The sequence below is a fragment of the Ursus arctos genome, chromosome X, assembly GCF_023065955.2.
Source record: "Ursus arctos isolate Adak ecotype North America chromosome X, UrsArc2.0, whole genome shotgun sequence".
Lineage (NCBI taxonomy): Eukaryota > Metazoa > Chordata > Mammalia > Carnivora > Ursidae > Ursus > Ursus arctos.
Genome location: NC_079873.1, coordinates 56,236,307 through 56,248,325, shown reverse-complemented (window position 1 = coordinate 56,248,325; position 12,019 = coordinate 56,236,307). Strand labels below are relative to the sequence as shown.

Here is a 12,019-nt window from a genome sequence, read left to right as displayed (position 1 = left end):
AATGTGGAATAAAAGTGACAAGAGCGGATATTCTTGTCTTGTTCCTGATCTTAGGGGGAAAGTATTCTTTGTTTCCTTATCATGATGTCAGCTGCGGGTTTTTTCATAAATGCCCTTTAACAGGTTGAGGAAGTTCCCTTTTACTCCTAGTTTCCTGAGTGTTTTTATTATGAAAGGGTGATGGATTTTGTCAAATGTGTTTTCTGTCTGCTGAGATAATCATGTGGTTCTTGTCCTTTATTCTACTGATATGTTGTAATATATCAATTGATTTTCAGATGTTAAGGAAGGCTTACATTTTTTTCAGATGAACCCTACTTGGTCATGGTGCATCATTCTTTTTATATGTTGCTGGATTCAATTTGTTAGTATTATGTTGAAGACTTTCACATCTATATTCATAAGAGATATTGATCTATAGTTTTCTTGGGATGTCTTTTGTTTTGGTATCCAGGAAATACTGGCCTCATAGAATGAGCTGGGAAATGTTTCCCCTGGTTGTTTTTTGGAATAGTTTCTGAAAATTTGGTATTATTTCTTCTTTAAATGTCTGATAGAACTCACCAGTGAAGCCATCTGGGTCAGGGCTTTCCTTTCTGGTTAAGTCATTCATTCATTCATCCATTCATTCAAGAGGATGAGTGTACACACAAGTGCAGGGGGAGGGGTAGAGGGGTAGAGGGAGAGAGAATCCTCATGCAGACTCCCTGCTGAGTGCAGAACCCAACTTGGGGCTTGATCCCAGGACCCTGAGATCATGACCTGAGCCGAAATCAGGAGTCGGACACTTAACCAACTAAGCCACCCAGGTGCCCCCTTTCTGGGATGTTTTAAACTAGTAAATTAATCTCTTGTGACGGGTCTGTAAAGATTTTCTATTTCTTCTTGAGTTAGTTTCAGCAAATTTTTATCTTTCCCATTTCATTTAGGCTATCTAATTTGTTGGCATACAGTTGTTCATAGTATTCCCTTACAGTCCTCTTATTCTGAAAACCAGCAGTGATATCCCCTCTTTATTCCTAATTTTAGTAATGAATCTTCTCTCTTTTTTTTCTTTTTAAGCCTACCTAAAGATTTGTCAGTATTTGTCGATCATTTCCAATTTTTGGTTTCACTGATTTTCTCTATTATTTTTTCCATTCTTTATTTCATTAATTCCCACTCTAACCTTTAACATTTCTGTCCATCTGTTAGCTTTGGGTTTAGTTTGCTTGTTTTTTTCAGTGTCTTAAAGTGGAAGTCTAGGTTATTGATTTGAGATCTTTATTCATTTTTAATACAGGCATTAACAACTTCAAATTTCTCTCTAAACACTGCTTTAGCCGCATTTCATAAATTTTGGTATGCCTTTGTTTTTATTCATCAAAAAATTTCCATGTGATTTCTTCTTTGACCTCTTATTTAATGAGGATTGTGTTGTTTAATTTCCTCATATTAGTGAATTCCCCAAATTCCTTTCTATTATTGATTTCTTATTTCATTCCATTGTGGTTGGAAAATATACTTTATATTATTTCATTCCTTTTAAGCTTATTTTTTTTCCTTTTAAACTTACTGAGGCATGTTTTATGGCCTAACATGTGGTCTATCCTGGAGAATGTTCTACATGTACTTGAGAAGACTGTATACCCTGGGGTCATGACCTGAGCTGAAGGCAGACGCTTAACTGACTAAGCCACCCAGGCACCCCTTGAGTTATTTTCTTAATGATTGCTCTAGTACTTATAATAAAATCTTATCAGAATCAACTTCAGATTTATATTAACTTAATTCCAGTGAGATATAGAAACATTCTTATGCAGCTCTGTTCTCTTCCCTTTTTGTGCTATTATTGTTATGTAAATTGTACCTATATGTAAGCATGTAATTATTATTACTATTACTTTCTATAATTTGTCCTTTAAATAAGCTGAGATGAAAGAAGAGCAAATATATATTTATAGAATTTGTTCTTATTTACCATTTCTGGTTCTCCTCATTTCTTCCTGTAGATTCATGTTACCACCTGATGCCATTTCTTTACTTCAATACAACTTTGCTCCCAGCCACCTCCTTTGTCAAATATATTACATTTATACATGTTATAGGCCCATCAATACAATTATATAAACATTATTTTTATATAATTGCTTTTTAAATCAGTTAAGAGAAGGGAGAAGAAACACACAACAATACTCTCTTTTAGAATTACCTACATAATACCTTTACTGGCACTCTTTGTGTTTTGTGTCTGTGTGTGTGTGTCTGTGTGTGTGTGTGTGTGTGTGTATGTAGATTCAAATTACTGTCTGGTATCACTTGCTTTCAGTCTAATGTTATTATTTCTTGTAAGGTAGGTCTGCTAAAAACAAGATCACTTAGCTTTTGCTTATCTGGAAATGTCTTTATTTTTTTAAAGATTTTATTTATCTGAGAGAAAGAGAGAGAGAGAGCGAGCACACAAGCAGGTAGAGGGGCAGAGGGAGAGGGAGAAGCAGACTCCCCACTGAGCAGGGAGCCTGACGCCGGGCTCGATCCCAGGACCCCGGGATCATGACCTGAACCGAAGGCAGATGTTTAACTGACGGAGCCACCCAGGTACCCCTTGTCTTCATTTTTGAAAGAAAACTTTGTTGTCTATAAAATTCTTGGTCGATAGTATTTTATTTCAGCACTTTGAATGTGTTGTCGCACTGTCTTCTGGCCTCCATTGCTTTTGATGAGAATTCTGCTGTTAATTTTATTGGGGTTTGCTTGTATGTGATGAGTCATTTTATCTCGCTGCTTTCAAGTTTTTTTGTCCTTGTCTTTCAACATTTTGACATAATGTGTCTTGGTGTGGATCCCTTTGCAATTATTTTGAAGTTCATTGAGCTTCCTGGATGTGTAGATTTTTTTGCAGCAAATTTAGAAAATTTTCGGCCATTTTATCTTTGAATATTTTTTACTGTTGTTTCACTTACTGCTCTTGTGGAGCTACCAGTCTCTTAATTGCTCACCCCCAAAATTTCCATTATTTTTGACAGCTCCTTTAGGTTTTAACTTCCCTAAACTCTGTCCCCAAATAAAGAGAGCCCCTTAGGGAGGGCTGCATTCCTATGGCTGTCCCAATGGCCTGCCTCTCCCCCTGGGCAGAACGTCTGTATCACTGCTCAGGATTGGGGAGTGGGGATAGTAGCCCACTTCCCTGAGTGACTTCTCTGTTCTAAGAGTAGGGTGCTGGGCAGGGGCAGTACACTCTATTTCTCTTGGCTTGCCTCTCCTGACATGGAACCTACATCCAATGGCTAGACAGGTTGGGGTAATCAGGCTCTAGTATCCCTGGCCTTCTGTAGCAGAAGTAGAGCTTCCACCCTACACATAGGGGCTAGGTAGAAGAAAGGATCCCCAAACCATCTTGGTTGCTCTTGCCTGAAATAGAACTTCAGCAACATGGAGCTGTACGGGATGAAATGGAAGAAACCACAGCCCCAGACTGGAAGTTGAGGAGTGAGGTGAGTGAGCTCATTGTGGCTCAAGTGCCACAGACTCTTGCTTCTTGATCAGGTTTAGGAGATTTCCTCGAATACAGTTTCTTTGCTATATGCCCTTCAGGACATATAGAGAGTTTTCATGGCTGTTTTTATAAATTTCACTAGTTACGCCTCTTTTGCCGAGAAGTGTTCACAAAGCTCTCTTGCCACCATTCGAAAAGTACTTCTCCTTATTTCTTGACCCAATGTATCCCATTCTGGCCAACTCTAAAAACGTCCTCATATCAATGTCTTTTCCAAGAATACTGTTACTACTCTAATTCAGGCCCTTACTATCTTTCTGGATGATGTAATATGTTCTTACCTTGTGTTCTGGCCTCCAGTTTCTCAATACTTCCGTTTGTTAAACACGTGACTCTCAGATGTATCTTTCTGAAGCAGTACTTGGCTGATATCACTGTTTCTCAAAAACTTAAAGATCTTTACACTGCTAACAAAGTAAAGTTCACACTTCTTAGATCTTTAGCAGTCCAGCTTCATTTTGTCTTTCCGATGGAATCTTCTACCACCTTTTATCCCACCAGGACCATTCATCATTCCTTGAATATGCTTACAAAGTTGTCATCTCTGTCTTTGATCCTGCTGTTTCATCTATCTGGAATGCCTGCACTTGTCTCTATCAAAATCCTCCCTATTATTCAAGGCCTGTTCAGCTGTCATGTTTTCACTCTAACTGGAAATATGCTTTCCTTTCTTAATTACCTTGATGTTCTAGGCCATTTGTAAAGCACAGATCTCTTTATTCCTTCAATTAGGGGAAACCATGCTTATGTGTCACCTTCCGCTTTAGATTAAGACATTCTGCAAGGGCAGAGCTCACATACTACTCATCTTTCTATTTTCCATGGTATCTAGTGGGTGGTACCTTGCACATGGTAGACGTTTAAGAAATACCTGTTAAATTCATGACATGTGTCACATTTTCGGAGATAACCAGTTGTTTGAAGAAAAGTTTTCATGTTAGTCAGCCCAGGGAAGGGTTTATTAGGTAGGCCTTTGAAAAGTTGTAGTTACTTACTCGTTCTTTTAACTGGATTACTTCTTTGTCTTTTTGTTGTTTCCACTGTCTAAACTTCTCAGCATCCTCTTTCATCTGACGCATCAATTGTACCCGCTGGCTTTTCATCACCTGTAAAAACAAAACCCAGTACAAGTATTAGTCATCTGCACTTATTCTAGGCTGATGTGCAGATGGATAGACTAACTATTAAGAAGAGAGAAAACCCAGAGCTAAGCTGAGAAGGCTGCCAACAGATTTTCTGATTAGGCTTGCAATACCCCTTGCTATGCTTGCACAGGATTTCCAAGTATAGACTACACAAATGAACATGCTGAAGAAACTTAAAAAAAAATGTACCGACAGCTAAATCCAGCCCTAAATTCTTTGTATATAAATGAAATTTCAAGGAAATATCTACTAAGCCTCAAGGACAAATCCACCTAGCAACCAGTGTATTCTAAAGGTTTCAGCATAAGCAGCCTGTGACTCCACTTCGCAGATGTCAGAAGTCGAACATTCAGTAACTGAAACTATTTTCCAGGTGTCGTCACTTTGCAACTACTTTATAAAATTATTCTACAGAATCATGGAAGGTGGTCAGGAAATCACCACAAAATATCAAGGTATCTTTCTCCTTTGGTTTCTGAGATTCTAACATTAAGCTCTGAATGTTTAAGCAGGGTTTTGTTATTCAGATTCTAGATGACCACCGGGACAATGTCCTGTAAAAGGGACATGTGTGGAGCCACACATTTGAAATGATGGCCCTGCCTGCTACCTCCTCACCTGACAACTCCTCTGTAGTATAATTCTAAATGGAACACCTATGTTTGTAATGAAATAAACCCAAGGATGAGGGTTTATTACCCGTATCTCCTGGTTCAATTTGGAAACGGTATGCTCTGTGGATTCTTTCAGCTTCAGAAGTTTGGACTGTTCATTCAGTTTCTTCTTCAGATCAGCCATTTGACCCTCTAGCTCCTGGAGACGTTTACGGCGGCGCTCACTCAACCTAAGAACAGATGCTATAGGAATGAACACTAGCAGCAGCAAAGCCTGACTTCCAAAGACATAGTATTCAACTCCCAGGTTCAATGTCCTGATACATATACAAAAGAGGTGATCAGTCACATAGCCATCTTTAAATAATGAATAACCACCCAAACAACCAAAGCTGTCTCAATAATGGGAGCTCAATACAAAGAGTATAATAAATTTTTTTAGTATATAACAATGCAATGGACTCAATATATTACTCCCCACCACTATGTTAAAAGGATGGTTCTTTGAGGATATTTCACTTCAGTTTAGCTGTAAAGGAACAATACTAATGATTATGACACTAGTCTGAGATAGAAAGCAAACATTCAGCATAACGTTTAAGAACATGAACTTTAGACTCAACAGAGATATAATAGAGTCACTGAGTAAAAAGAAGGTAGAATAGCCAATAAGGAAGAGTTCTGAGGAAGAGTAGGATATTCTGGTTATCTGTCTTGCTTTTATTCTTTTTATTTTTTTTAAGTAGGCTCCGTGCCCAGTGTGGGGCCAAAAATGGGGCTTGAACTCATGACCCCGGGATCAAGACCTGAGCTGAGATCAAGAGTCTCACGGTTAACTGACTGAGCCACCCCAGGCACCCCTGTCTTGATTTTATTCTTAACTAAGGGATGGCTAGATTGGTTTTTCATTTACTAGCCTGGATATTAATTCTATTGACAAGCTAATTTGCCATCAGTGCAGGGGCAAAGAAACTGTAGCTGTCTGGCAGGTCTGATAACCTTTCAAAATCCAGCTCGAATGCTACCTTCTCATAAAGCCTTTCCTGATCATGCCGGGCTAAACTGATATCTCCTGACTCTGAACTCTTACAGCAATTACTGCCTAGGAAATGTATCTGGCTACTAATCACATGCTGTTACCGCATTCTTTTACTGTCATCATGAGGTACTGGTTAAAATCTCAATTAACGTTTCTTTTGTTTAGATCTCCTCTCCACAAATAGGTATAAATCCTGTGGGAGCAGGAAATGGCCCTTCTACTTCTCTATTTCCTTTATAACTCCTCACACATAGTAGGGACTTGAAATAATACTTATTGGATGTATTCTCACTTGGCTTGGTTGACATCCTTCTTTGTTGTCTGAAGTTCAAGAACCAATTCTTCTTTTTCCTTTTGCAGATTGATGACTTCCAATTCTAGATTTTTTATGTTATCCTAGAAATGTTATAGGTCAGAGAGAAAGCATTAAAAGGCACGGGAAGAAAATCACTTAAAATAAGGAAAATCACTTCAACATTCCACCTCTTAAGGAACTATGTATTCAATTTTACTACTTCAATAGCACACTAAAAACATCTGTACTTGATTTAAGGAGATTAAAGTTACGTAGTGGGAAAAGTATAAACTTGGAATCCAAAAGCCTGGGTTTGAACCTTGAATCCAGCACTTAATATCTAAATACCTTAAGGGAAGTCATTTCATCTCTTTTTAGCCTCAGTTTCTATACAGAAAAGAGTTAATATAGCAGGCCTGAAACTGCTGTTCTTAAAAAGGGCTGCTTGTAAGATTGGCCCTCCGCTCAGGTGTGCAAACTTGGGTTTTGGTAGGGTTTCCTTCCTTTTGATAAGACTGACTCATTATGCCAAGAAACAGACTCTTAACCATAGAGAACAAACTGATGGCTACCAGAGGGGAGGTGGGTGGGGAGATGGGTAAAATGGGTGATGGGGACTAAGGAGGGTACTTGCTGTGATGAGCACTGGGTGATGTATGGAACTGTTGAATCACTATATTGTACACCTGAAACTAATATTAAACTGTATGTTAACTAACTGGAATTAAAACAAAACCTTAAAAAAAAATCCCTGGACTCCCAGACTCCAGGGAGCTTCCCTGATAGACAACATTTCACACATGTTGTCACAACCCATTGCTAGAGGAATTAAATACATATCGTGTTACTCCACTGGGAGAAGACTCTTATAAGCTTGCATCTGGTTTCCTTCAGACTTTGCGCCATGTGCCTTTTCCCTTTGCTGATTCTGTTTTGTATCCTTCCACCATAATAACTCATAGCTGTATGACTATATGCCGAGTCCTCTGAGTCATCCTGGCAAATTGTCAAACCTGGGGGTGGTCTTGGGGACCCCCCAAGAGTTTCCCTATCTGTGTAAACAATTAACAACACCACTACCTCACAGGGTTGTTGGGAAGATCAAATAAGATAAAAAAGGAATGACATTTTGTAAATAGTAAAGGGCTGCACAAACATCCCTATATTCAGAACTTTCAAACATATATATTCAATACCAACTGCAGTTCTGCATGCATTTAGGAAATGGATTCCAGAAACTGAATTTCAGTAGTTTCCAAGATTAGGAAAACCCAATAGATTCCTTCCTGTTCTCAGAACCAAAAAATTAAAGGAAACTGACTGAATGAGTGGTTGGTAGCCAAGAAGATTATGTGCAGGTCTTAGGCCGGTATTGAAATGACACAAAGAGGCAGGTTAGGTGGGCTGTATCAGAGAAGCTTTCTAAATAGGCAAGAGCTGTTTTCCACAAAATCTCCTGAGCCACGCTAGTACCCAATGAAAATCAATCTTATTGCTTTATAGTGACCCTGCATATTTAAACTGGCAATAATGTATGTGTGTGTGTGTGTGTGTGTGTGTGTATACACTTAGGGAGGTAACACATGAAAACAGTGTGGTAAAAAAATCATCCAAATAATACATATAAAGGGCAAGTTCCCTCTGCTGCCCTACTCTTCCAAAATTCCAGTCCCCTATCCAGAAGTAACCACTGTTATCAGCCCAGTCCAGCTCTTCCAGACATTTTTTTCTAGACATTTACATATTCTACATATTTACACATAATATTAATACCTTAAAAATACATATAGCGAATAAATATATAAATATATTATGGCAAATGTCTATAGAGTATTTATGCAGATAAAAAAGTAATATATACATATACACATATACATGTGCATATTTGTGTGTGTGTACCTATGGAAATGTGTTAAAGATAAGTAGAATTACACTATATGTATATATTATTCTGTAACTTGCTTTTTTCCAGTTTTAGAGATTTATTTATATCATTGCATATAGATCTAACTCATGTTTTTGCCATAATGAAATATTCTTGTGCATGCCTTCTGTGCACATGTGCAAGGTTTTTCTAGGGTAAGAACAAGTGGAATTACAGAGTCATGGGGGTACACACTTTTAATATTAATAGATACTGCTGCTAAATTTTCCTCTAAAGTGGCTATTTCAATTTACACACTTGCTAGCCAAGTAGGAGAGCACTTGTGTCCCTGCACCCTTACCAACATTTGATATTACTACACTGCAAAATTTTTACCAATTGGATGAGTGAGAAATAGTGTCTTTCCATTATATAAGCCACATTTTGTCAGAACTGTCTGACTCCACAAAGGGAGTTGAGTCCTGGGTTACTATAACTCATGGCAATCTTCATTAATTAGAACCTATTCCTCCTCAAATTTTTCTACAGCAATTCTTCAGTGATAAAAAAAAAATACTTAGAACAAGAAACTACCTTTATTTCTTAGAAAGAAATAGTGATTTACATGTGATGAAAAGGTACCGTTTACATAAAAAATTTGTTTCCTCTTTTTTTAAAAAAAATATTTATTTACTTGACAGAGAAAGAGAGAGACACTACAAGCAGGGGGAGCGGCAGGCAGAGGGAGAGGGAGCCCGAAGCAGGGCTCCATCCCAGGACCCTGAGATCACGACCTGAGCTGAAACCAAGAGTCAGTTGCTTAACCAACGACGCCACACGGGCGACCCTATGGTAATTCTCTTTTTAATCTTTTGAGGGATCTTTATACTGTTTTCCCCAGTGGTTGTACCAGTTTGCATTCCCACCAACAGTGCACGAGGTTTCCCTTTTCTCCACATGTTCGCCAACACTTGTTTCTTATGCTTTCTGACTTTAGTCATTCTGACAGGTGTGAGGTAATATCTCATTGCAGTTTTGATTTGTGACAATATCTAAAACTTTTACATTAATGTATTATACTACCAACTCTTATCTACGAAAATAAGGTAAGTGTCAGAAGGAACAGCTTGAAGAATTTAAAGTATAAGCCTAGGGAACAGAGGAGAAGGTAGTCGGGCAGGAATTGTTTTTATTTTTCTGATTATTGTACTGTTTCGCTTTTACAAATGATACACATGCATCTGCCATAAATAAAAATTAAGTTTAAGGAAGGTTAAACAAGACTGTAATAACGAAAAGGAAATAACTCTAATGGCAACTCAGTTATTATTTTGGAATACTCGAGGGGAAATCATCTACCCTAAAGAAAAAAAGCGTTGAAAATTATTTAGGAGAAATACTTTTCTTGTTTTTACTCTGGAAATTTAGGGGAGCTGGTGGGAGAAACGCATGAGTACTATCAGGATTTCTTGATACCAGCATATAGGACCTGAGAATGGTAGGATATAGCTAGACGGGGAAACAATCCACCCTTTCCTCTACCAGCGCTGCTAGCATCACTTTGTGGATGGGAAACACCAAGCTACAGTGGAAAATAAGGTCTGGAGCAAACGTAACTCTGTGGAATAACCTGAAAGCCAAAGACTTGTCTTTCAATAAAGACCTGATTATTGATTAGCAAGGGCCAGTTAGAACTACCACTAAGAAAAACAGTTTAGTCATTTACCAAGTCAAGTGATATCCGTTTTAGGTCTCTTCCTGATTCACACTATAACCAAGACCATCTACTAAGAGATCTATCTTTCTTAGAATCTCACTACAGTTATTAGAACAAAATTTCTCCACAACTAGGGACCACATTTATTATAATGTTATCCAACTATTTATTAAATACCTATTGCATAAGGTATTAGATTAAATGAAACAAAACTGCATGTCCCCTATCCTGAATATATCCTTTTTTGGAAACCAACAATGCAACTCCGTGTGTACTATGCACATTATGTTGTCTCATCATCATCAAAAAGAGTGTGCCTGTTTTTTTCCCGTACAATTAAAGAGAGATGGTAGACACGAACAAATGCTGCTCTAGTAACTATTTTACCTGGTACTGGAAATGAATGGGCTGTAGTTGGCTGTCATTCTGAGTCATCTTTCTGGCTAGGGCCTCTTTCAGTGCCAGGGCTTTATTCAACTCAACCAGCTCCTTAGACATCTGAGCTTGACGTAGAGCATGCTGAGTAGTGAAAGCATCAGAAGACCTACTGATCTCTGGACTGGTTTCCACTTGCTGGAAAAGAACGGGATAATGATTTGTAAGAGAAACGGGCCATTGGAGTTCCTTACGTCCTGCTTCATCAGGTCTCACAGCTACTTCTCCATTACTGGTACTTCTGTTCTTTTAAAAACATGGCTTCTTGTACTTTTGCATTAAACATGTAAGATGAATTTAGCCTAGCCTATTTCCCCACTCTCATGGTACCTTATTTCTTATATCCTTTAACTGACTCTTCTAGAGTAAACTAAGTTTCTTGCTCTTTCCTTTATTGATCGGGCTAACATTTCTTAACTTTTACCTCATTTTAAGGGGTCTTTACAGGAGAAAGCGTTCTGGAAATGGCACTTTAGCAATGGTGAAAATGAAGAAGAAGTTTCATTTATTCTCACAGAGCTGACCTCTGGCACCTGATTTATCCCCTACCTTTCTTCTTTCAGAATATGAAAAACACCAATATGTGTTTGTTTTAGGGGGAAAATGATGTCTCGAGCAAAGCATTGTCTAGCCTTTCATTCTGACTTTACTCTGTAACCTTTAGCCAACATCTAATACATTTTATCTATTCTTGCAACTCAACACTCCAGATACTCGTCTTGGTTCTTTTAGCTCCTAACTATCCCATCCATAGAAAAAGTACGATGAGGAAAAAAAAAAATCCATGTCTTCTCTTATGCTTTTTTGACTTTGCCAGAATTTCCTGATTTGTTCCTTTCCTCATTCTAACTTGCTAGACAGCTGATGCAGAATACTAGCATCTGACAAGGAATCAGTAAGCCAGACTGCAAATCAGGAAAATGAATTCCCTGAGATGCCTTGCCATTCATTACCAGTGATACAATTAGAGATGGGACCTATCCAATTTCGGGGTTTTACAAAGCTGACATTTACACTCAAGATTTCTGGATTTCCAAGGTATTCTATGCAGGATGGTAGCAATCGGGGCCGTGCTTCCTCAGCTGAGTGATAAATTACAGGAAGTAGCACAGTTAAAGCTTCTAGTTCTACACCAAGCCAATTACTTACAGCTTCTGGTTCCACTGCAGTATCAATGGCTGCAGCCATGCATGCAGCAGTGTCATCCTGCAATGACAAATGATGTTTCAAGTTTAGGAAAAGACTCTGAAGTGAGGCTCACTAGTGGATTTTGTGTTGGTTATTCAATTTTTGTCAAGTATATATAGAGACCGTTTAAGGTGCTGGACCCATTTTGTGGTATGCATACACGCCAAAAGACAGATTTCCATTTCCT

At 38.3% G+C, this 12,019-nt stretch overlaps 1 protein-coding gene across 2 annotated transcripts in view; it reads right to left on the bottom strand.

Moving 5' to 3' along the window:
- The window catches only part of KIF4A (kinesin family member 4A), a 108,215-nt gene that overhangs the window by 31,619 nt on the left and 64,577 nt on the right, over positions 1 to 12,019 (bottom strand). For both annotated transcript variants that reach the window (XM_026485737.4, XM_057312274.1), the window contains 5 exons: positions 11,794 to 11,850; positions 10,597 to 10,782; positions 6,626 to 6,729; positions 5,380 to 5,524; positions 4,531 to 4,641 (listed from right to left, as the gene is read on the bottom strand). In XM_026485737.4, the coding sequence (XP_026341522.1) occupies positions 4,531 to 4,641; positions 5,380 to 5,524; positions 6,626 to 6,729; positions 10,597 to 10,782; positions 11,794 to 11,850 (603 nt within the window). The remainder of the gene's footprint in view (positions 1 to 4,530; positions 4,642 to 5,379; positions 5,525 to 6,625; positions 6,730 to 10,596; positions 10,783 to 11,793; positions 11,851 to 12,019) is intronic.